Source organism: Poecilia reticulata, chromosome 2, assembly GCF_904066995.2.
Source record: "Poecilia reticulata chromosome 2, P_reticulata-male-v2, whole genome shotgun sequence".
Classification (NCBI taxonomy): domain Eukaryota; kingdom Metazoa; phylum Chordata; class Actinopteri; order Cyprinodontiformes; family Poeciliidae; genus Poecilia; species Poecilia reticulata.
The window spans coordinates 26,926,053-26,951,131 of NC_088831.1; the positions used below are offsets into that span (position 1 = coordinate 26,926,053).

Genomic DNA, 25,079 nt, shown 5'->3' on the forward strand with positions numbered 1-25,079 from the left:
TCACTATCGTGCAACGGAGAGAGAGAAAAAAAATGCTTAATATCAGAGGTTTTTTTTTTTTTTTTTATCATTTTCAACCCTCTTTATGTTACTTTGAGTAAGTTCGTAGGTTTCACAAATAAAAACCTTAAAATTTTAAGCGTTGAAAACGAGCTCCACCCTCCCCCCAAATACAACCGTAGGAAGTAAAAAATACCTTTTTAACTTTTCCTTTCTCAAGATTAAAAAAATACTGTAAGCCTCTGAATTAGTTTAATTTTATTTTAAGGTTCTTTATTATTATGTTTTGTAAGCCATACAGTCGTTTATTTATCTATGTCAGATCCATGGGTCGCACGAGTCCAGCTTAGTCCAGTCTGAGCTCTCCCTGATCTACAGCAGCAGTCCGCACAGAGCTGCAGACCGGGGAGAAGGGAGGAGATGCCTGGCCGGACCGATGCAGACATACCCGGTGAGAGGCACCAAGCCTAGTTAGAATAATATACATGTAGGAGCAGACATCCTCTACTCCTTAAAGTGTCAGTTTCGTCATTTCTACCGTGCAAACCTTGTAAACCTGTTGCTATTTCTGTCCGCTGCTGCTTAAATCTCCTGAGAGTTGACAGCAGCTTGTGCTGGGATTTGGCCGGTGTTAACTTAGACAACTGCGGCAACTTGCTGACCTGCTTAGATTTGAAGCACTGTTCTTGTCAGGGCAGCAGCAGAGAGGTGACTCACACAGACTCTTTTTTTTTTTTTTTTTTTTTTTTTTTTTTACCACCCTCCTCCCCTCCCACCCCTCAGAAACAGGAGCCATCTTCACATTTGGGAAGAGCAGCTTTGCTGAGGATGTCCCCAGTCAGTTCTGGTTGAAAAATGACCGCCCGGTGGAGATACGCTGTGGCAAAGAGCACAGTGCTGTGATCACAGGTACACACTCACACACATACAAACATTTCAGTCAGAGGTGGATTTCTGACTATCCACTTAGTCAGATTTTTTATTTATTTTTTTTGCTGGGAAAAAAAAGTAAATAAAAGCAGACTTTTGTTATAATTCTGCAGAAAATGGGACGTTGCTCATGTTTGGTGGTAATACTGGTGGCCAACTGGGACTGAAGATAAAACCAGATGCCAATAAACCAACCTCTGTGAAAGGTATCCACATAGACCAACTGTAGTAAGTTTTCATTACTAACATAGTGTCTTGCACGAATATATATTTTGTATTTTGGGGGATCTTATATATGGTAACATATAATGAATACATAATTGTGTTTTAGGAAAAAAAAAATCTGAAAAACCCACCTAAACATACAACTAGAAATGCATGCTTACAGGTTTCATCTTACTTACTTTATTGTCATGCTTAAATGTTTCAGATAATCAAACAAAATTTAATAAAACACAAATAGATTGTCCATGAGAGTCTCAAGGTCAACACCATTGTTGATGATATTTTGTGACACTATTCTGTGGACTGAGGAGGAGAAGTTTCGTTTTTTTTTTTTTTTTTTGAAGTTGTGTCTCATGATACATCTCACCTAAAACCAACACAACATTTTAGCCAAGCATTTTGATTAAGTGATGGTTTGGGGACGTTTTTCTACATTAGGACCTGAAAAACTTAATACAGTTCCACAATTTCTTTCACCATGAAAATCATAAAGAACGTCGGCCAGCAATTCACAACCATTAAGCCGACTGAACTTATTCAGCCGGTCAATGATCCAGAGCATGCCAACATGTCTCCCAATGATCAATTATTTTTTTAAAATGCAGGTTTAGTAGCAACCTAGTCAAAGTACAGATATAAATCTAATTGATTTGTTGTGGCACAACCTTAACCGTGTTCTCTGAAATCATCCAATGTAGCTAAGATGAATCTGAGAAGAAGAGTGGGCCCAAATTCCTCCAAAGAGAAATAAAATACCAAGTGGTACTTATTACTAATGCTTGATTACTTATTCCACATAACTTTATTGCCTTACTAAATGAAATTATCATTTGAAAAGTATATTTTGATTGTATTTACATGATATGTGTAATGAGGTTTGATCTGAGACATTTAACTGTGACAAGCAGAAAATAAATCTACTTGTGATGGAAAAAAGTGCAAAAAAGTTCAAGATGTAAGACGAGCTCGAGGCTCTGTAAATGTAGCACATTATCTCAGGACTAAAGCTTTATTGCTTGGTTTAATGACATTTCAGAAAACATGAATATGCCAATAATCCTTCTTTTATCTGTGGACATTTCAATCATACAGTCATGACATCTTAAACATTCAAATGTAAAGCACTTTGTCCTTGTTAGACTTGTATAACAGGCTGTTTACTTCTCAGCCTTGAAGCCTGAAAAGGTGAAGCTTGTGGCCTGTGGGAGAGATCACACACTTGTCTGCACACGTAAGATGCAAAACAAAACAATCTCAAACGTCGATTTGTCAGATTTCTGCATTAAAACCAAGTATTTAGTTCCTAACATGTCTTGTTTTTGAACCGGATCTTGTTTTGTATTTTTTTTTTTTTTTTGTTCCAGTTCAGCACTGCATCTGTGGGGCTGGCAGGAACCAGAAGGGACAGCTCGGCTTGGGCCACAACAAGAACACGAAATCCTTTCAGCTGCTGCGTCCGTTTTGTGAGGCGGCAGCGGTCAAAATGCTCGCTGCTGGCAGCGGCACTTCAGCTGCCTTAACAGGTCTGATTAGTTGTAAAAAAATAATAATAATCAAAGGAAACCATTTGTAGGCTGATGTTGAGCTTGATTGGCTCCACTCTGTGTATGTGTGTGTGTGTGTGTGTGTGTGTGTGTGTGTGTGTGTGTGTGTGTGTGGTGCGTGCGTGCGTGTGTGCAGAGGAAGGGAGGCTGTTCATGTGGGGAGACAACTCCGTGGGTCAAATCGGTTTAGGGGACAAGGCTTTTGCAGCAGAACCTAGAGAGCTGAATGTGGGGCAGGCGGTGATGTGGGTGTCCTGCGGGCATCGCCACTCAGCGTTTGTGACAGGTACGGCGCTGCTGTACCAAACCCAGACCCGCTCTGACCCAGTTGGACCAGACTCTTATCGCTTTATCCATCAATAATTTTGTTTCAGCGCACGGTGGACTTTACACCTTTGGTGAAAGCGCAAATGGACGACTCGGGCTCCAGGTGGGGCAGCTGGCTAATCACAGAGTCCCCCAGCAAGTGCAAGGCATTATGGGAAGTGTCATTCAGGTGTGCTGTGGAGGGGAGCACACTGTGGCACTAACAGGTGTGTTGACAGGATAAACTGAAAAGTTAAAATCTCTTTCCCTCTACAATTTGATAACTCCTCTAGTTTTAATAGGGCCTCATGTAAAGTTAAATGTTTATGGTTAAATAAAAAAAAAATTACAATTCTGTCTTGCCGGTGGTTTAAAATGCATGTAAACATTTCAGATTTGTGGAAAATTGGTTTAAAAAGGGACTAGTGTTACTAACAGTAATATGTTAATATGTTCCTTGCAATATATGTTTAATTTTTGTTGCAATTTTATGGAGAAATCACATAAAACAACATAGAACACTGTTAAAAGGCATGTTCTTGGTACCTCTATATATCAATTGATCGGTTGGTCAGTCAAGTTGCAATTATTTCATCATGTCATCATGAATAAATAAATTATCAAATATACTTTAAGAATGTCTCTGTTTCTCTGAATCATCCTGTTCTGAATTAATAAAGCGATGGTTTGAAACACTGCTGGCAAATATCACTTAAACTTTGCTCACTATTTTTAATTCATCTCACTGAACGAAAAGTTCAATTATCGTTCTGAAATGAGAATCAGTGAACCGGCAAATCGAGTTCAAACACTCCTGATTTATACTTTCATACAGCAGACAAGTAAATTGACCATGAATTGCAACTGGTTACATTTCTCTTCTCTTGTGTTGCCATGTTTGTCTTCCTGAGCCAGAGGAGGACGTGTACACGTTTGGCAGAGGTCAGTACGGTCAGCTGGGCCACGGGACTTTTGAGTTCGAACTTCATTTGCCAAAACCGCTGGAGCGCTTCCGCAACAGCAGCGCCAGACGCGTCGCCTGCGGGGAAAACCACACTGCCGTGATTACAAGTAAACCAGCTATCACTCTTGCCGTTCGAAAATGCTATTCCCGTTTCACTCTTGCAGCTCCGCATGCATATTTGATGTGCTGCGAACGGCAGGAGCGATATGATCGGATGTTTTGAAGCAGAGTTATGTGGAGGGGTTGTGAGCAGTCAGCGTGTTATTGTAAAGTTATTGCAAAATGACAAAAAAAATAAAATTCACTTTGGTGTCGCCTTCACTCTTGGTACTCGTTTTGACAGGAGAAACAACATAAATGACCTCAAATGTCGGCCTTGTGTTATTTTATTGTCAAATAATGCAAATTTGCCTATCTCCTCTCCAGATGCTGGACTGCTCTACACATTTGGTGATGGCCGTTTTGGAAAACTGGGGTTGCAGCAGGAGAACTTCATCAACCAGTTCAGCCCAACTCTGTGCACCCGTTTCCTGAAGTACAGCGTGCAGTCGGTAAGTTAGGAGTCTCGCAAACTGAAAATATCAATGGAAAAACACTTTTAAAAAGTCAGAATTATTATTATAATTATTTGTTTTAGTATCCCGAAAACATATTCTCACCTTGTGCACTTATTTTTTTCACACTTTCTCAGGTTCTAGCCACATCCCTGCCATAATTTCTTGTTTTTTTTTGTAACTATCCAAAGCAAAAAGAATAGTACATGATTGTGAAGTGGAAAGAAAGTCATCAATGGGTTAAAAAGACTTTTAATAAGTAAAATTATGCATAGTCTCTCTGTTTATACAACACTTTTAAAACTGATGCCTCTAAAATAAAACCCCAAGGCACTCAATTGCATACAAAAAAGTATAAAAAGTATAAATCCATTTGTTCTGTGGATGATATGAACATTAAACAAACAGCATCATGAAGACCAAGGAACACAGTGGGGAAAGTTTGAAGCAGAGTTAAAATATAGAAATAGATATCTAAAGTTAAGATCTACAATGCAGTAAAACCAACCAGTAAAACGGCCCAGTCAAAGTCTGAGAATCAGTGGAAAGACTTGAGATTGATTGATATTCACAGATGCTTTGCCCTAAAAAGAAAAACCCATATCACAAAAGTATGTGGTTATAAGGTGACAAAGTGTGAAAAAGTTAAAGGCTAACACAATAAATAAGACAATAAATCCCAAAATGTACAATTTCAACCCTGCAAGTGAATGCACAATAATCAGTGGTGCCACTGTGTCTTTCATACATTTAGGTGTCCTGCGGTGGTCACCACACTCTGGTTCTGGCTGTCCCCAGACCAGCAGCACACAGTCAGGGTGGAGAGTCACAGAAGGATGCTGCAATTACAGACTTCTTCTGGGAGTCAGACGACCTTGAAAACCTCTTCAAAGACTCTCCGACGGACCCAGTCGTCCCGCTCTCAGCGCTGGCCGCTCGGGCTCGCCACAGAAAAAAAGTGAGAGCCTAAAACCACACAGTTTTCATTTTAAACAACACAATCATGTGGGATGTCCAGAAACACGTCTGTAAAAATAAAAGTCTTCTGCAACGACTGCATGTTCCTGCTAAAATAACATAAAAAATCAACAATAGTAGTGCCACAAATATTTCTCGTTTGGTTGCAGTCCCAGTTTAGCTCCAGCAGGGAGCGGTGTGACACAGATTTTCCGACTCTGCTGTGCTGTGTGGAGGCTGCAGAGATGAGTTTCAAACCTTTAACTCTGAGATTCTTTTTGCTTTTTCAGAAGAGCTTTGTGGAGCTGTTTGGAGAGTTGCCTCAGACCCAACCTCGTCCTAATTCTGGCTTCCTCAGCACCTCCTGGCAGACATCCAGAAATATCCCAAACCTGAAGCGGCTTCCAAAGGACGCTCCCACCCCCACGTCCTCCCCCAAAGCGGCGCCAGCAAGCCCGCTTTTATCCCCCAGATCTCAGTCCGTGTCCTCCAAGGCGCCAAGCCCACGTTCACAATCATCTCTCTCATGTCGGAGTAAAGCCTCCACCGCCGTCTCCTCCAGGTCCAAATCCAAAAGGCTGCCTTCTTCTGTATCTTCATCCACGTCTAGAGCTAATCACAACTCAGGGAGTCCTGCCTGTTCTGAAGAGGCTGTGAGGAGCGCAGCACGCAGAGCCTTAAATGATTATGATGCTTTCCCACCCAACAAACCCTGCAGTCCTAACAGACCCCTCATCCGTGTTTCTGATAATAACCTGGACCAGAAGGGACCACAAACAGGTATTTTGAACAAATACATTTGCCAAGCAAGTAACTAAATTATCTGCAGTCAATAAAGTCCCTTCTTCTTGTTTCAGAGGGAGAAGCTAGAAGGAGACGGCTAATCTCCCAAGATGTGGAAGATGAGAGAAACCATGTGGATTTTTTGCCATATATGGTGAGAGGAGAGGTTTTTATTAGCTTATGCAAGGGTGTGATGTTTGATGGAGGAGGTGGATGTAGCACGGAGTCATTAAAACTCACTCTGCTGAGCGTCGTTATCCACTCCTGGTTTCTTCTTTCAGCTCTAAATTATAAGCACTTCGGGGCAGGAAGCAGAAGAGTTGAACGCTCGCCGACTTTTCCAGGAAACCTGCATACCTCAGCATATATATACTGTATACGTGTGTGTAGGCGCGTGTGTGTGTTTGTGTGTTCTGGAAAGCACATGGTCCACAGCAGTTTCCCACTGGGTTTAAAACTGAAGTGAAATGTTAAATTAAATTGTAATTTCTCAGTTTTCAGCATTAATTAAGCTTTTCAGAGTATGTTTACTCAGACTCAGGAATGCACACACACACACACACACACACACACACACACACACACACACACACACACACACACACACACACACACACACGCACACACACAGTGTTTCTGAAAAGCTGGCAGCAACCTTGCCACATCTCATCATTGTTTCCACAGCCAGCGTTGAAGCAAGCAGTGACAGAGTCTCTTGCGTTGTTGTTGTGTGCAGCAGGTTTGTCCAACATGTGGCGTCCAGTGGCCCAGTCCTGTCTCACATGGAGGGTGTGAATGTGCAGCGGCGACAGACGTGTTTGCTCTTGTACATGAGCGTTTGATTTAGTGGATTATAAGCCAAATGGAGTCTGAAAGTCACAAAATGTTACGCTATGGATAACCTTTTTGCATTTTGCTTCCAGTGACCTTGACTTTCTTGTAATCTTTACCAGTCGCCTTGACATTTGTAGTTTGCCTGGTATTTTTAGAAGGTCTGTCAAAGATTTCCTATGAATTTGACTTCTTCTTTTTTATTTTATTTTATTTTTTACTTGATGTTTGTCCTGTAATTATTACTGGCAGCACCCTGAGCAGACGAACAGTGTAAGTCATGCCTTAAAAAATAGGAAATAAAATACTGGAAAAGACCTAACAGGACCTGATATTCGCACCAAATATCTTATTTTTGGTGGTAAAATACTATTTTACATGTCAAGCTTCAGGATATTTTTATAGTTTTGGCTATAAAAGTGAGAATCTAAACCGAGGGGTTTTGCACTGTTGTAGTAAAAACATTGTTAGCTGCTTAAAATAAAAATGTATACTAGTTTTTAAACAGACAATTTGCATGAATATGAAAATTACGCATCACGTCATCTTATAACCCATCTAGGGAGAGCTGCAGTTTGTTTATTTATTTTAAAGTTTCTTTGAACTTATTCTTAAAATACACCGAAGCAATTTAATGTGTTTTTTAAACAATGTATCTATAATTATAATATTTTATGCATTGATTTATGGAAGGTTATATAAAAATTATTAAACTGTTTAACTCCGTCGTTAATACCAACATTTGTAGCTCAGGTTTGTGTTGGGAATCTCCTTTGTCCTTCCTGTTTACACATTTTTACAATCTAAATTTAAAAAAAATTCAATGCTGTCTTTTAGGAAACCAGAACCGGGAGAGTTCAACTTGCCAAAGAGCTCGAGGCTCATGGAGACCAGAAGAGTGGCAGAAGCGCGCCCAAAGGCCTCAAAGCAGAGCTTCTGACAGGCTCCAGCGCCGGAAAGGAAGAAGAGTTGTCACTGAAAAGCAGAAAGAAAAATGCACGAGTCACATCTCAAGACCGTGAGAACATTAACAACAGCAAAACAAAACCTCCAGAAGTAAAAGACGGCCAAAGCAAGCTCTATAAGATAAAATCGACAAAACGTGACAGGAAAAGTGCAACAACACAACAGCCTACGACGACAACGATGACCAGAGTAAGTGAAAAAGGTGAAAAAGATCAAGTGACTCCAAAAAGAAGGAACATATCGTCTTCTTCAGACAAGATAAGCTCAACTCTAAAGGTTACAGATAATAAGGAAATAACCACTGAAAACCTCTCGAAGGATGACGCCGTGATCCAGAATAAAAGCACTGATCTAAAATCCACCGAAGTGAAGAAGCAGCAGGACAAAAAGCGACTCAAGTCCACTCCGACAAAGAAAAAGGTCGAACGCACATCGAGAAATATTCAAAACCCAGCAGTGCCTTCAAAATCACAGAAACATGAAGCTGCAGAAATTACTAAGCCTCCACAGGCTGAGGGTTTAAGTGTGAAATCGACACCTGTGAAGGTGGCTAAACCCAAACCAGACAAAACTCAAAGCAAGCAAACAGAAAAACCTTCTGCTGAAAGTAAAAGCATCAAAAAAGGTGACAAGGATGGGTTAATGCATGCAAAACACACGACGGGTGAAACTGAAGGCAGAAGGTCAGAAAAACTGAATTTACTTCAAGAGAAGAAGAAAAAGAATGAAGAAGAACCTAAAGTTAAACCGAGAAAAAGAGGGAAAGAAGACGGTGCTGATGTTGGCTCGGGACGTAACGGCAAAGCCAAACCCGGGATTAAAACCACCGAGGCTCCAAGCCAGATCTCTTCACATCACGAAGACTCTTCTGAAGTCTCGAGCAGCGCAGTTTCCTCACAAAGCCCCACGAGAACCAGGGCGCTTTCCGTCAGCAGAGCTAAATCCTTGCAGTCCTCCGACCGTCCTGCCGTGGAAACACTTCCACCTGAAACGCAAAGGAAAGAGAACAAAGACCTGCAGGAAGGAAAACAGACGTGGGGAGAGATTTTGAGCGACGCGGCATTTCTTCTGCCCGCTGCGGGGGTCGCAGGCGCAGCTGTCGGCCTCCTGAGCGAGGCCGTGACTCGTGTGGAGGCTTTCCGGGCCGACAGCAGCAGAGATGCCTCTCCGGAACCTGAAACACCGAAAGTCAAACAGAGCGCAACTATGCGCCCGTCCTTCTCTGCGACGTTGCATTCTGATTCAGAGGAAAGGGACGACAGCACGCAGAAGGACGCTCAAATGAGCATCTTATCGGATTTAGGAAACGAAGCACATGAGGAGGAATTCGAGGATCCATCAAAGCAGGAACCGGCTGAGCAGATCAGGAAGGAGGAAACTTTTGAAAATCAAGGAGACGAGGGAAGCTCTGAAGAGGAAGATGATTCCAGGATGACTGAAACAAACGCCGGTGATGAAGAGCATAAAGAGGATGATGAAGCGTTGGGAAGTGACGTGGAAAGCAAAAACGAGGACGAGGAAGGAGAAAGCAGCGAGGCTGCAGGGGAGAGTGAACCTGGAGACGATGATGACGAGCGAGACAGTGAGTCAGGAGGAGAGGAGAGCGAGGGGAAAACAAGCTCCAGCGTTCAGGAGGAAGGTGAAGAAAGTAACAAAAGTGACACAAAGGATGCCGAGAGTGAGGAAGAAGAGAGCGGCATGGAAACGGGTGAAGGAGTGAGTCACTCCGAGGCGAGTGAGGCAGCCGAGGAGGACGAAGGTGGAAGTGAAGAGCTAAGTGACGATGAGAGCAAAGGAGAGGAAGACAGTGAGGTAAGTGAGGATGAAGAAGACAGAAGCGGTGAAGGATCCGAGAGAGAGCATAGTGAGAGTGAAGAGGAGGAAGAGGAGGGCGGGGAGGGAAGTGACACGACGGTGTCTGAGGAAGAAGAAAGCGAGGAACCGAGGCAGTCTGATGAAGAGCAGGAAACTGAGAAAGAGGAGAGCGGAGGAGAGGGGGAAGAAGACAGTGAGGAAGAGGAAGGAGAGCTTTCTTCAAGTGATGAAGAAGCTGAACAGGAGGCTACAGAGGATGAGGACGAAGGAGAAGGGGAGAACACAGAGGATGAAAATGAGGAAGAAGAACAGGGGAGCACAGGGAATGAGGAAGATGAAGGAATGGATGAAGAGAGCAAAAGCGAGGAGGAAGAGCAAAGCAAAGAGGAAAGTATCTCTGCTTCTGAGGAAGAGGAAGAAAGTGAAGATGACCATGAAGAAGAAGAAAAAGTAAGAGAGGAAAAAGGAAAGGAGAGTGAGGAAGAGGAAGAAGTAGATGAGGAGGAGGAAGAAGAAGCAGATGAAGAGGAAGAAGAGGAGGAGGAGGAGGAAGAAGAAGAAGATGGAAATCAAGAACAAAATGAACAAGAAGAGGAGGAAGAGGAAGAAGAACAAGAGGGGAAAGGTGAGGACGAAGAGGAAGAAGAGGAGGAAGAAGAGGAACAAATGGAGAAAAGTGAAGTAGAAGAGGAGGAGGAAGAAGAACAAATGGAAGAAGATGAGGAAGAAGAGGAGGAAGAACAAACGGAGAAAGATGAAGTGGAAGAGGAGGAGGAAGAAGAGGAGGAAGAACGAATGGAGAAAGGTGAAGTAGAAGAGGAAGAGGAGGAGGAAGAAGATCAAATGGAAGATGTGGAAAAAGAGGAAGAAGAAGAAGAAGAGGAGGAAGAAGAAGAAGAAGAGGAGGAAGAAGAAGAGGAGGAAGAAGTGCAAGAGACAGCAAAGAAACAGAAGAAGAGAGAGAAATCAACAGGCTCAAAGGGAGCGGAGCCACCGTCTTCTTCTTCTTCTTCTCCTTTAGGGAAACGGAGAGAAGCTCCCAGACCCGCTCCGAGGAGCAAACAGAGAGACGCAGAGGAGAAGAAACCAGAAGAATCCAAGCAGTTCTGGAACGACGTTCTGCCTCAGTACCTGGACCTGCAGTGACTCCTACTGCCTCATCTACACACACTGTTGCCATGGCGATGCATACTGGTTTCTGAACTGGGGCTTCCATGCCTTAAGGTGGACACTCGTCTGTGGCCATCTTGGACTTTCACTTTCCAGAACAGAGACAGGAAATAGTTTTGTTGTTTTTTTCTAGTGAAGAAAGTTGATACTTTTTGAACATGTTCTGTTACTGCCTCCTGCTGGACGTCGGTATTATTGCACTTTAATAATGCGCAAATGTATTGTTACCCTCACTGCGAGTCAAACTCAATCAGTTGCAGTTGCTGGTGTTACACTACATGACACACAACCAGGAAAGCAGTAAAATCAAGCAATACATCAGAATGTGCCTGGCTGTAGTGCGTCGCTTAAGTTTTCTCTCAATAAATCACAATATCATAGAAAAGTCAACGTATTTCAGCAATTTGATTCAAAGGGCAAAACACATAAAACATAAATTCATTACACATTAACCTTTATTTCTGGAAATTTTAATGATAATTGATCAGATTTTCCTTCCACATAACTTTCCATGCTTATGCTTGAAGATTATTATATATACTATATGAACAGATATTACAATATACTAATATTTATTAGAATATATTTTATTTCTAAATCAAAACTCTTTTGTTTTTATGTACCATTCCAAGAAAGTGAATTTTGGGCTTTGGGTTAATCCTCAACTTTAAGAAGTGAATTCTTAAAATGACTTTGTGTTATGAATCCATAATATACTTGAATTTCACTTTTTAAATTGTATTACTGAAGTAAATGTACTTTTTAAATAAACTTAATTTATTAAGATGCACTTGTGATAAATAGTTGATGCTGTCGTCAGCACAGTGCTTTTTAATGTGGGATTGTCTCAAACTTAATTCACTGCAAGATGTCGCAGTAAGTGCAGCTGAAGTAATTTCAGGTTATGAAATTAAAGTGAAAGTTACTTTATTTCTAAATCAAAAACATTTGACATATGAAACACTGGTATTGTTCCAATTTTGTGCTGCTACGATCTCCACCTTTTCTATTTTATTTGCTGCTTTTACTGCTTGCTATTTCAGCTCAGTTATAGTAGAGCATCTATACTAAAGAATGGTGTAAGAAAACAAATCAGAGCTGTGTGTTCATAATAAAGCTTACAGGCTCATTTCTGTAAAAGAACAGTAAAGTTGTTTTCTCTTGCTTGATTGCTTCTTGTGTACTCCTTCCGTTTCCGTCTGCTTGATGTAAAGTTATTTTAGTGAGTCACTTCACTTTCCCTGCATGATTAGCCATGTTCCTATTGTCGAACGCTGCCTGAAGCTCAGGAAGCAGGCAGGTAAAGAAAATGCAGTGAAAGAAGGATCTTCAGAGAAGGCGAATTTGTAAAAAAAAAATAAAATAAATCGGCTGCACACGCCTTGATAGAAACAAAAAAGATCAACTTGACTCAGAATAACAACCTCATAAATGTGATAATTATCAATAAAATGCACTTAAGTTTTGCATGTACTGTGACATAATGTAACTGACATTGAATGTGATATTTTTGCAAAGCACTGAGTCTGAAACTAAAAAGAAGCTGAAATGGATCCGTCTTTTGTCACAAATTATTTGTATTCTTAGGCCTAAAGTAGTCTTCACTGTGTTATTTAAACATGACATACTAATAATTTTGCAGATTTTTGTAAGTTAACTTTCCCCTACTGTTTGTGACCAAGACGTATCTCAGGTGTGGACATGAAGCACATGATGTTATTAGCAAGCAGGGATTTTGTACATAACACCAGACATGTTAAAGCTGACCAAAAATGCATGTTGTGCTCCTTTTTAAATTGCAATTTTCCCAACAAAAATTGTGGAGGTCAAATATAATTTTGACTGGAAGTAATGTTAACATTTTGGAGTCCAGACTTGTCCGTCTGTGAAGGAAGAAAAGAGTTTAGGATGATGACAAGGTGGCCTGTCAGCCACAAGGAGTTCTCCTTGTGTAAGCATAAACTGCCCGAATACCTGTGGAAATGTTCAAAAAGCTGTTCAGCCATTAAAAATTGAGTTTTTATTTTTCCTCTGAGGGACGTCTGTCTCTTCCTATCAGAAATCATCTTCTTTGTTGAATGGCTAAATCTAAATCTGCCAGGGGTATGAATACTTTTGGGTTTGACTGATTAAGAAAAAAAAATCCATATTTTTTGAACGTAATAATCTAGTTTTTGTTTTAACAGTCATAATGCTAAACTTGTTTCTGTGTTTAGACTCTAGCTTTACTGCTGCATTGCAGCTGAATGTGTGGTTGTTCACGTCAGGCCCTGGCTCTCTCAGATACCCCCCCCCCCGGCCCCCCCTCCCCCGACCCCCCGGTCTTTACCCCTGGCCCCTGACTCAACGCCGGTGGATGCCCTGCCTGCTTTAAAGAGAATCCTCCCTTGTTTCTGGAGCAAGAGGCGGGCTCTTTGGAAAAAAGCAGGAATGCGCTGAGAGTTTTCCTTGCAAGCTGTCCTCCTCCTGCCTGCACGTTAAAACTCGCCCGTCCTGACATGGAGCTGTGGCCACTGGCTCTCCTGCTCGTCCAGTTCTGTCTCTGCTCCGGATATGAAGGTAAGAGCTGACTCAACGTTTCACAAACCCCGTTGAGAGAGAGACAGAGAGAAAGATAGAGAGGGAGGAAGAATGATCCACAAATGACCCACTAGCTTATCTCTTCACTGCCTGGAGGGGAAAAAGTGAAGCACCGGTATAGCTTTGGCTCAGAGCTGGACAGATTGTGGGGGGCTTTTTGCGGCCGTGTGATCGGGGGTCTGAGTTTGGTGAACCGCGGGTGTGTTTACGTGGAAGCTGGGGGTGGAAAGCGGGGGGGAGTGCAGTTTGCATCTGGGGGACGTTTCTGAGTGGAGCTCAGGTCTGTGGCTCCACTCTTTCAGCCTTTATATTCCCACTGTTCACACTTTTTTTTTTAAATCAGAGACAGTAAGAAAGCGATTTCTAATTAAAACAAATAACATTTCCGCATACATTCTCGTGCAACTTTTTATAGAACAAGTATTTTTCTCTTGGAAAGCCTCATTAGTCTTAGCATTTCTCTGCAGCAGTAATTAGACGGCTCGCACTTCTGCTAATTAGCTTTTCCTATCTCTTTTTGTCACGCCTGAGCATCTTTTTATCATTTAAGCATAAAACATAATTACATGATTCATGCATCAAACATAGGAAAGCATACAAGCTTTCCAGATAGACAAATGGTGGAGCCTGCAGCAAATGAAGTCACTCCAGAGTTCATGTATGAAAGGAGTTAAGTGTGTGTGTGTGTGTGCGTGTGTGTGTGTGTGTGTGTGTTTGTGTGTGGGTGTGTGTGTGTGTGCGTGGACGTGAGCAGCAGCAGCAGTGGCTATGAACTTGTAGATGGTTGGAAAACAGCTCACCACCACCACTGTCAGATCATACAGGTTGCAACATGAAGACACCCCGACAGAGTTAAAAACTGCTCATCTGGTTGCTGGGACTCCATTCTGTACTTGTGTAAACGTGTGTTTGGATTAATGAGGGGTTTATTTTACAGGGGGCAGTCAGGGTTTGTGTTGGTGGTAAGTTATGTCTTTCATTAGCAGCTTGTGGCCGCCTGAGTACACAGGCTGGGATGTAGAGATTTTCTTAACAAATGCTTCTTGCTCTTTTACGACGACAATGTTTTCTCAAACTTTCATTTATTTTTTTTGGGGGGGGAGGTTCTGCTTGGTAGAGCTACAGAAAAATAGTGCACAGCTGGGAAGTGGAAGGAAAAATGATACATAAGGAAATCAATCAAGATCTACCCATATTTTCTTTCTTTGCCTTGTGGGCAGGGAGAGTTCAATCAGCGAGCCAAATATGCACAATCTGCTTGCATGACATTTGAAATACACAGTATACCCTCGCAAATATTGCAGTCCGCTGCAACTGCGCTCCTGCACAGAGTTCTAGTATTGCAATGCTGACTTCATTTAGGTATATTGTCCCGCAAAAAATGCTTAAAGAAAAATTTCAGCGACCCCAAGGTATTATTGAATGATTATTGCAGTTTGTTTGGGCAGCAAAGAAGCCAATGGAATATTGTTAATGGAGTTTTGCTGTTTTCATGACATATATGGACAGGCAAACCCTCAAAGGCAGACTTTGGAGCATCCATCATAAAAGTTGGCTCAGTGAAGCAAGAGCCTTTAAAGAAAGACTGAATCATGTTCATGATGTGAAATGAAGGAAAATAGAAGAAAATTCAGAACAATCAACCCACAGAATGATTGAAGTGCATGACATGTTATACCTTTAAAAAATACCTTGTTTCTTTTATTAAAATATTTGGTGTTTTGTTTATTATTGAGCAGCAAAAATAACAAAAAATTCTTCTTCATACATCTTAGTAATTTTGTTGCTGGCACTGCAATTGCAATTTCCCACCTCATTAACTATTGATGTTACAAATTCATGTCATGTAATGGACGTTTTTTTCAATGCACCAACACAAAATGCATTGTTATGAAGTGGAAGAAAAAGACACCGGGTTGATTTCATTTATTTTTGTACAAATAAAATCTGACATTTTGCATTTGCATCCTGCCCTCTTTACTTTGTTTCCAAAAATAAACCCAGTGCAACCAAATCAATTCACTTCATTGGTGTAATTAGTAAATACAGTGTGTAATTGAATCTCATTAAAAACAACAGCTGTTCTGTGACGACTTCCCACGTTTCTTAAGAGCATAATGAACAAGCGCCATCCTTCAGTATCACAAGACATTTAAGGAACAAAGCAAATCCGTGTGAAAATGGGCTCTAAGTATTTTGCAGACGGAGCAAAAAGTATTCACCCCACCTCTATAAAACCAGGCTGACAAATTGTTAGTGGAGGAAAAAAAAAGACTGGATAAACGGCATGCTAATTTAGGTACCAATTACCACGTTGGATTTGGCACCTTCTGGTTCTGGTTACATGCTTAAACATGTAACCAGAACAAACTCTTTCCAACGTCTTAAAGAGCTTGATGGTTCGCATTAAAAGCCCCACAAGAGCAGCTAATTGGAAAATCGGGCTCTGTTATTTTAACTGTGGTCACTTCAGGAGGATGGGGAGAAAAAAGCTCCTTCTGCTCCAGCGCACTAAAAAGGTTTGGCAGAGACTGCGCTAACAACTCCTTTGATGTAGGAGAGACGGATGCTGGCAGCTCATTTCTTCTTCATCATCCTGTCAGATTCACAATCTACGAATGAAGAGGAGTCTCAAATTGCTCGTACTTGCCTTGAATTCATTAGAATGTAGAAACTATTTATGGACAAGCAGGAACGGGATCAACTGGACTTAATCTATGGTTTGTTGGTTGCTGTGTCAGCGCAGAACCAAACACAGGCAAACCCACGCCACCTGTTGGAGAGAGTGCGAATAGCAATAAGACTCGGTGCAGAATGGACTCGAGTGGAAACAGGAAAATGGGTTCACGTCACGTCTACGTGCGTGAGACTGGTTGTGTTTCCATGTGTTGGACTTGCAACCCTTCCAGGATGAGCCATTCTCCTCATCCAATGACTGTCCAGCTCCGACTGATGGTTCTCGCTTTCTCAAATTTTTTGCTGCAAAATACTCAAAGTGAAAATATGTATATATAAAAAAACGATTTATTCTTGTTTTTTTTTTGTATAGTTCAGCAATGAGTGACAGTATTAAGTGGAGCATATCAGTTCATAGATGCAATATTAGTTTTGACATTGTGTTTTCGGTGTCAGGACTTCATGTCAACAACATATTTATATTTGACAGACACCATTTATGTATATTTTATGTGGTTTTGATACTAAAGCATACAGAAAATGTAGCGTAGGAAGGTAGTTTAGTTTAGAGAACAATAAACCGACTGATGTTTATCATTATTAGATCCGGTTTGGACTCTTTCAGCTCTGAGTGGTTTTCATTTAAATGGCGAACACACACAAACACACAGCTGCACCACCCACTGTACAACTGGATTTCTCCCTTGTTGCAGAAACTTTGCAGTAGTTTCCCCATTAGCCGGCTACAAGTCTGACTCAGTAACTGGGTTTTCACCATGTAGTTCATGCCACGATGAAAACCTCAAAGCATGGAAAGAGTGTGTGAGAGTGTTTCTGTCACAGCATTTCAGGCCCATGTTTCCAGCAAGTACTACACTATGAGGACCCACTGCTCCTTATGGAGCCCAAAGTCACCAGTGTGAACGGTGCGGATTATGTTTTGGTTAAAGTTGGGGTTAGAAATGTACTGGTTAGAGTTAGGGAAAATATCTGAGCTAGGCACAAGCACAGTTACTAAAATGGATCAAGGCAAAGTCCTAATATGGGTGGAAATACAAACTTGTGTGATTGGCTGCATTTTGACCCAGAGAGGTCTCAGGTAAACTTACAGAAAAGCCATGAAATCGGGTGGAGGAAAGCAGATTAGCTCACTGACTGGAAGCAGAGTGGGGCCGAACACTTCTCTCTTATGAGTCCTGCAGCACAGAGACCATATTCACTCTACATTTCACTCCACCTCACTAATTTAACTCCTTCTGTACCAATATCTTCTTATTCATGTTTCCTTCATCTGCCCCTCCAACCGCTGTTTCTGAAAACAGTTTTCCTCTCTCATTTCCTGTCACTCTTATCTTTCACCGCTGCCTCTCAAACGTGTGCTCCAGTGGCCGAACAGCCGTGAGAAATGTCTTTATCGGTTGCTCCCTTTCAGTGATTGTGTTCCCAGTTGAAGGTGACTCAGAACGGTCTGTGGTAGGTATGAAGTTGAAATCTAACACTTGTATATGCTTTACATTTACTTGTATATGCTATGTCTCTTTGACGTAGCAAAGAGACACAGTGTTTTTTTCTTATTGTCCAATATTAAATCAGAATAATTTCTTCCTTCTTTAGGTCAAGTAGGATTACGGTAATTCTTTCTATTTGATAAATGCCAGAATAATGAATAATGAATTAAATCAGTCTCAGATATATTTGTAACATTATTTAAATTCAGAAGTTAGCATTCATTTCTTTTGCATTTTGAGCGATATTCTTTTAAACTGTAGGACATTCTAAATTTTCAGAATTTTCACAATCTTCTTACAAATGTTTCTGGAATATTGGTCTTCCAGTAAAAAATACTAACCTGCATGAAGGGTGATTTAAAATGAGCTAAAGGAAGATCAGAGTTATTCTCATTTAAGTTTTTGGGTCATTGTTTGGAGCAAAAATGAAACAAAATAAAGCCTCTGAGAACTTGGAGGTGTTTTGAAGAACATGCAGCCAGAGCACCAGTAAAGCACTGGAACCAGTTTGGTGGAAAATATTATTTTCTGCTTGATGTCTTGAAATGTCACTTCAGTATCTCTACTTAACGTTCTTCCATCGTAATAGTACCTGTTTTACAAAGTGGACCAGTTTCTCCTGCAGGACAAAAAAACTCTCACAAAACAAAGTGATTCTGCCATTTTTGTTTGCTGCAGGATATTTCTGCAAGAATTAGGTTTTGCTCACTTTTTCCAAGATGTTCCTGAAGAAAGCAGTAAATTTGATTTGTTGGCTCCATGTCTCTTAGTTGGCATTTTATCAATTAACCAACTAGTGACTTATACTTGTGGGTTTTTCTAAATGCTCATCAGTATTGCTACAGTGTCTAAAAACTTCTGAATTCGAAGAAAGTGATAAAATAAATAGACTATGTTTTGTGATTCTGGCATTTAGAACATCTTAAACTCACCTACAACCTTTCACTCTGATTTAATATTAGACAGTGAGGAAAAGAAAAGGTGATGTATCTTTCATACAGCATCTGTCAACATCTGGTTTCAACTTCAACTCCAGTTGTGTGAACTTTTCCCATTTGCATCAGGACTAGCAAGGGGGGCTTCAGAATAAATATTTTCACTAAAAATCTTTATTTATTAGAGAAAACAAGATCTTTTGGAAATTCACTCTTTGCGCTTTTGTGTCCAGAAGATCCCCCCTGCAGTCTGATTAAAATGGAAAGTTGAGCAAAATTTCCTCTGCTTGTTTTGTCTGCTTTGCAGCAGCAGCAGCAGTAGACATTTCCCTGATGAGTCCAGGGAAAAGCTTTAAGGGATTGCTCAACATCTGATCTTGTGCTCTTTTTGTAGCAGTTCTTTGTAGTAGCTTTCTCTTTTTTTTTCTTTCACTTTCAGGGTCAGGGCACTATGGTTACGGAGACGACGAGGACTGGTATTCTCGTAGATATAAAGGTGACTATTCTTCCAAAAAAACAACAACAAAAAAATGCATACATGTGGAAATATAAGCAGAGCCTCAGAGATCAAGTAAATTTTTTTGTTTATTTTTACAAAAGGTTGTGCTCTTTAAACATACCTACCCAGTTATTTTTCTAAAACCTATAGTGAAAAGGAGATTCAAAGACACATACAAATGAGCAAAAATGACAACATTAAGCTGGATCAACAATAAAAAATTGATTATTAGATTTTTTGGTTCAATTTACACCCATGTCTGATCACTGCCAAACCAGGAGAATCAGGAAATCACACAGAACCTGCATGACAGCATGCAGGTTCTGCTGTCATGCATACACAGAGTCAAAAAGAAACGCATCGTGCTCTAATCAAGTGAAATGTCAGGACAGATTAGAAACAAAATCACTGCCATCTTTTAGTCTGGAAAGGGTTATAAAAGCATTTTCAAACACAATGAAAGCCTTTGTCCTCACATGGAGAAAACACGGGACTGTGAGGAATCTTCCAAGAAGTTCTTGATGTATAAAACTACGTCAAACGGCTCACTCACCCCTCCACAACATCTGAAACAGTGCAGGCCTGACTTATATCAGCTAATAAAGTCTGTGAATAAAGTTCAACAAGAAGAAAGGACTGAGCAAAAACAGCATCCATGGTTAAAACCAACAACAAAGAACAGAAAAAACCTGATGGAAAAGAACATCATGCTGATAGTCAAAGATGGTGCTGCTGTGATGGACTGAGGCTGATTTCTGATTTTAAGAAATGTATTTTAATTGAACCATGTCTTCTGATTCCCAGCAGGGAATCAGGCATTAGTTTGTGACCTTAGGCTCACGCAAAACTGGTTAGTGCAGCAAGATGGTGATTAAAGTCACATCAGCAAACAGACTTCTGAATATTAAAGTCCAAATCAAGGTTTTAGAGTGGCCTAGCCAAAGTCTAGACTTAAATTTGTCTGAGATGCTGTGGCATTACCTTAAATAGGCCGATGTGTTTGAAAACCTTCCAACGTATCTGAAATAAAATCCATCCACACTGATCTCAGTTATCTCGAACCTTTGGTTACAGCTTGTTGCAACAAAGGCTAAAAAGAGTTGTTACATTTAGGAGACAATAAAGCACAGGATTCAAAGAGGAGCATTTTATTTCAAAATGAACATTTGCTTCCACCATCTTTGCCATTCAAACTTTGGATTTGACGTTATGGTCATTCGGGCCAAATAAAACTCTCCCCTCATGTTGAAGTTTAAATATTGTTTTCTTTTTGCTCAGTGGCTGTGGAAACACTATCACCACTCATATCCACAGAGTAAGAGTAAAGCAGGCTGGACCGTCGTTTTTATTAGAAATGGCCTTAAGCCCGAGCTTTTGTCTCCTCTCTTCTCTCCAGCTGAGCTGATATGTGTGTTTGTCCTGAGCCAGCAGGAAATAAACTGCAGACGTTTATTTTTCCTGTATTGAAATAAAAAAGCCATGACCCTCCAAATCTTGGCGACAGACAAGAAGTTTTTTTTTCTTCTAAACAGTTTTCTAGACATGGACCAGCAGAAAGAGACTCATTAGATGTTTGAACGTATACTCTTCGTCTCACAATTGAGATGAAAATCACCGATTCATGATAAATATGTGGTCTGCAATAAAAACCAACTTTAATTTGAGTTCCGAACTATTAGATTGAAATGCTGTAAATCGCGTAGAAAAGGTGTGAATACCTATAATTCAGCGGTGGTGTTAACAAAGAGAGACTTATGCAGCTATTTTCTAACAGCCGTAAGAGCTCTTCACACATCATTAAATCTTTTCCTCGGGTGAAGCTATCTTCTGATCCCTCTCCCGAGACACTTTGGATGATTGGAAGTCACAGAGAAGGTAATGAGAAATCCACCGTATCTGCCTGTGCTCATGCAGATAGGTGGCTTTCCTCTTTTTTGCTTTTCCTTTGGTAAAGAAACTCTTTCTAAGCTTTCACAGCCTGCAGGTAAGTGCTTCCTATTGAGCTTCTCCAGCTGAAAGGCCAAGTCATGTACCTGCTTTGATGCACCCAGTGCCCTGTCTTTTTATCTTTTTATTTATTTTTTCCTGTTCCCAGGAACCCCGTGGTGCGCGCCCATTAAGCTGAAGCACGGTGACTCGAGCTGCCGCACGCCCAGAGGAGAGCACTACAGGAACGTGATGGGGACGAGGTGTAAAATCCGCTGCAAAAGGGGTTACGAATCCCAGAATACGGAGGTGGTGTGCATGGCCAGCAAGCACTGGTCCTCCAACTACGCTTGTCGGGGTGAGAGCCAACGTCTGCACACACATTTTGATCTTTTTTAAAATGAAGTTGATGAAGTCATCTCAGGGCAGTGAAGAAACAATTCCAGAAACAATTCCAGGTCAGATGGTACATGGTTACGTTTTTACGGCTCTGATGGGAAACGTTATGTTAGTTGTAAACTTGGAGGGTTTAGAAGAGAGCGAACGCCGAAGAAAGCGTCATTATCTCAGGAATGTTTGCTGCAGGAATGTTTTAAACATTTCAGTTCAGTTTATTTAGCGCCTAATCAGGAGCAAATGTCTCTCCAAGACAAACAGATCCAGGTGAAGGACTCACTCTGCAGCTCAGCCACCTGCCATGACAGAAAATCAGCCACCACACAGGATAAAATACGAAGCAAATTCTTGAAACTAGAAACAATACACTGTTAAAATGGTTGGCTTAATGCTCTGCTCTATACCCAGAAAACCTCTTTTTAAGTAATTATTGACAAAATGATGACTGAAAAACTCTCTGCAATCACCTAAAAGTGAAAGAAGTTGAAAGAAAGTGTCCCAAGATTAGAAAAGAGGAGTGTTTAGGAAAAATCTTTCTCGTTTTGGGAGAGAACGAAACACCGACTCGATCAGAGTCTTTATTGAGAAAATCAGACTAAGTATCAGAGATCAGCGTGTGAGAAAAGAAAAGTAACAGAGAAGAATTGAAACTTTAAACATACAATTCAGCTTACATATCTTTCAGTCATGTACACAGTGGTGCCTTCCACCCGTCTCTCATGTAGGGAGTTTCTCTCAGTTTCTCTCATCTCTGGTTAATTGGTACCTCTGTCCCTAAATCAAAACCGGTTCAAAGGCGTTTCGGTTGGACAAAGAAGAAAAACATCTTCGCTGAAACCTCCGTTATCAGTTCCATAAGAAAAACACTTGCTCAGAAACCTTCATTATTAGCTCATTTTTCCAAGTAAGCAAACCAAAGTTTTATTTTCCAGGACAGGAGTTTGACCAACTAGTGATGTCCTGTGCAGACGGCTTGAAGTCATTAAAGGAAGGCCTTTTATATTTATTACTAATTGTTGACAATTGTATCCCTTCAGATAATCTAGCTCTAATCTCTCTCCTTGCTATACGGCCATCACTGTTTGCTAATTTCGATCATAATTTTCCACAAAACTATGGGGTTTTTTTTGTTTGTTTTTTTGCAGCACCTCTTTTGCTAGTTTGTAAAACACTCCTCTAGTAATAAGTTGTAGGTACAGCAAAAAAACCCAAAAACCTTTAAATGTTGAGCATTGCAGATTACATAATTCATGCATTCACAAGATGTTCTGTAATTTGGACCTCCCATGTACAGTACAATTAAAGCAAATAAATCCTCTTCAAAACACAAAAGAGAAAACTGACCGCCGCCCTTCTCTACCACCCTTGATGCAGCTCCCAGCAGATGCTGGGTCTATGTGGAGTAAGTCAGCTCTCATCCTTTTGGGCTGAGCTCAGTGGGCGAACCCCAGAATCAAAGACCGGACCACCAGGCAGTCCATGAAATTAAGGTGATAAGAAAAAAGCAACCAAACTTTTCAAGCCATTTTACCTCATTTCCAGTTTCTCCTGACTTTGTTTTTCAATAGCCTAACTCCTCCGCTCGGGTTAATTTGCAATTATCTAAACAACTAGGAGGAAAAACTCCCAGGATTATAAGGATACTCAAACTCCTCCACCTTACTGAGGTGGAGATTATATTGACCAAAATAAGGTAAACCACCCCGGTCCTTCTCTGTCTTAAAGCTGCAGTATGCAACTAATAAAAACAGTGTTTTAAATTTCTTCTTTTTACATTTTTATTAAAACTGTCACTGTTTCATCTCAGTATAACACTAGACAGATAAAATGTGGAAAAAATGCACCGCTCCCAGTCAGAAACAACCAATCAGAGCCAGGAGGAAGATCTTAGCACTGTCAATCAACCTCATGAATGCGCTGCTCACACAGGGAGCATGGACTCTCCCTTAGAGACAAAGTCATCACTATAGTGGATATTCACCTCTCCTGACAGTAATTATTATCAACCCAATAATCATGTCTGTGTCATGATTGATCCAATAATCTTTCTGCTGCGGGAGCAGAAAGTCCAGCAGATCAAACGTAAAAATTAAAAGTCTAAAACAGCCAGAGAAAATGGTTGAGGATCCGACAAACTGAATGACTAACAGGGGCTATTTTTACTGGGAGAAATGATTAGGTGAGAGGAGGTAAGCGAGAGATGAGTAACAGGTGGTGAGGTAATCTGGAAACTCGGGTTACTGAGGATACCAGGAAACAATAAAAGTTAAAATGAATTTATAGAAACGAGACCTTTAAAAGACAGAGCTCCTTTAAGTCAGAATGACTAAGCAGTGAATATGTGAGCAAAGAAAACCTTAGACTGATTTGTGATTTTCTTTAAGAACTGAAGTGCATATTTTTGATGTTTTTTGTTTTAAACATCTAACATTAAATAACATTATTCAACTTTCTATAGCACATAAAAGGGGAAAAAAAGGTGCTTCTTTGGTGGATGGGTGAATTTAAATTCCCTAATCTGTATGTGATTGTGACAAAGCATCAGAGTCCATGCTGTTTATTGACTTTTATAGACTGAAAAACATGGGGGGTTTTTTGTTTTGGTTTTATGCATTTAATAAATTAGAAGAACAAAATATAATTTTTCAGTGTGTAATCTGCCAATCATGGATCACAACCACAGTTTTGGTTGTGAAGTAGCTCACAATTAAAGTAATAATGTCACTAATTTGCAAAATAATGTCATAAATGATGTGACTGGATCCTCAGATTCGAACATCACAGTAAATGATGACCTTTACATTTTTATTTGCATGTGTTGTGATAGTCTGTGCTTCTACTAGGAGGTAGCAATACTGTTCTTAAGTTCTGAAACGTATTTGAAATTAAAGGTTTTTTGGGAATGCAGAGGAAACTCAGAATGTGTCTGTTCAGAAATTCATTTTCTCCAGGGAAACTCCTTGGTTTTGCACATCACCTGTGGGAAAGTAAAGCCTCTTCTGTGCAGCAGATTTTGCTCTCAAGTGTTTCACCTTTAGAATTAGTTCATCTTTGACTTCTGAGTTTTTTCAGTAGAAATTTGAGAAGCTTTAGGTATTTTTTTTGTGTGTGCGCTCCTTTCTGACTTAATCATGTTCAAAAAGCATGTAATTCTCCAGGCAAACTTTAAAAATAACCAAAACGAACTAAAACAACTCATCGCTGTTGGCTGCGTCTGAAGGCCAGCCCACCCAGTGTTATTTCAGATGATCCCAGTGGAACAAATATCACCGTGTATGTGTGAACGCCAGCTTTTTAAAGTCTACTGTCGCAGATAACATGCTGCCAAATCACACATCCCCGAGTGTGAGACTTTCACAAACGAACCTTTTCCCATGTTGTTGTTGTCATGGCGCATGTTTCTCAAGCGGAGCAGCAAATTGATGACTGATAATGAAGCAGGGTGAAAACTGGAGACAGACACAGCGGGTGTGATCGTTTCTCCTGCTGGGTACATGCTGCAGGTTACAGTTTC

General features: G+C 40.7%; 2 protein-coding genes across 3 annotated transcripts in view; both read left to right on the plus strand.

Moving 5' to 3' along the window:
- The first annotated feature begins 108 nt into the window (after nt 1-108).
- On the plus strand, nt 109-12,209 carry rpgra (retinitis pigmentosa GTPase regulator a). Its single transcript, XM_081602089.1, has 13 exons — nt 109-451; nt 784-909; nt 1,044-1,136; nt 2,324-2,386; nt 2,520-2,678; nt 2,836-2,985; nt 3,074-3,232; nt 3,921-4,076; nt 4,396-4,520; nt 5,278-5,481; nt 5,771-6,260; nt 6,338-6,417; nt 7,932-12,209. Exons 1-13 carry the CDS (start codon nt 421-423, stop codon nt 11,019-11,021), a joined length of 4,926 nt encoding a protein of 1,641 aa, XP_081458215.1. The 5' UTR covers nt 109-420; the 3' UTR covers nt 11,022-12,209.
- Nucleotides 12,210-13,440: 1,231 nt separating this feature from the next.
- Nucleotides 13,441-25,079, plus strand: part of srpx (sushi-repeat containing protein X-linked) — a 34,496-nt gene continuing 22,857 nt past the window's right edge. Inside the window, exons 1-3 of one of the 2 annotated variants that reach the window (XM_008435166.3) lie at nt 13,442-13,604; nt 19,184-19,240; nt 21,339-21,527. In XM_008435166.3, the coding sequence (XP_008433388.2) occupies nt 13,544-13,604; nt 19,184-19,240; nt 21,339-21,527 (307 nt within the window). In that variant the 5' untranslated portion in view covers nt 13,442-13,543. Of the gene's footprint in view, nt 13,605-19,183; nt 19,241-21,338; nt 21,528-25,079 lie in introns of both variants that reach the window. The other variant, XM_081602174.1, reaches the window with a different exon arrangement.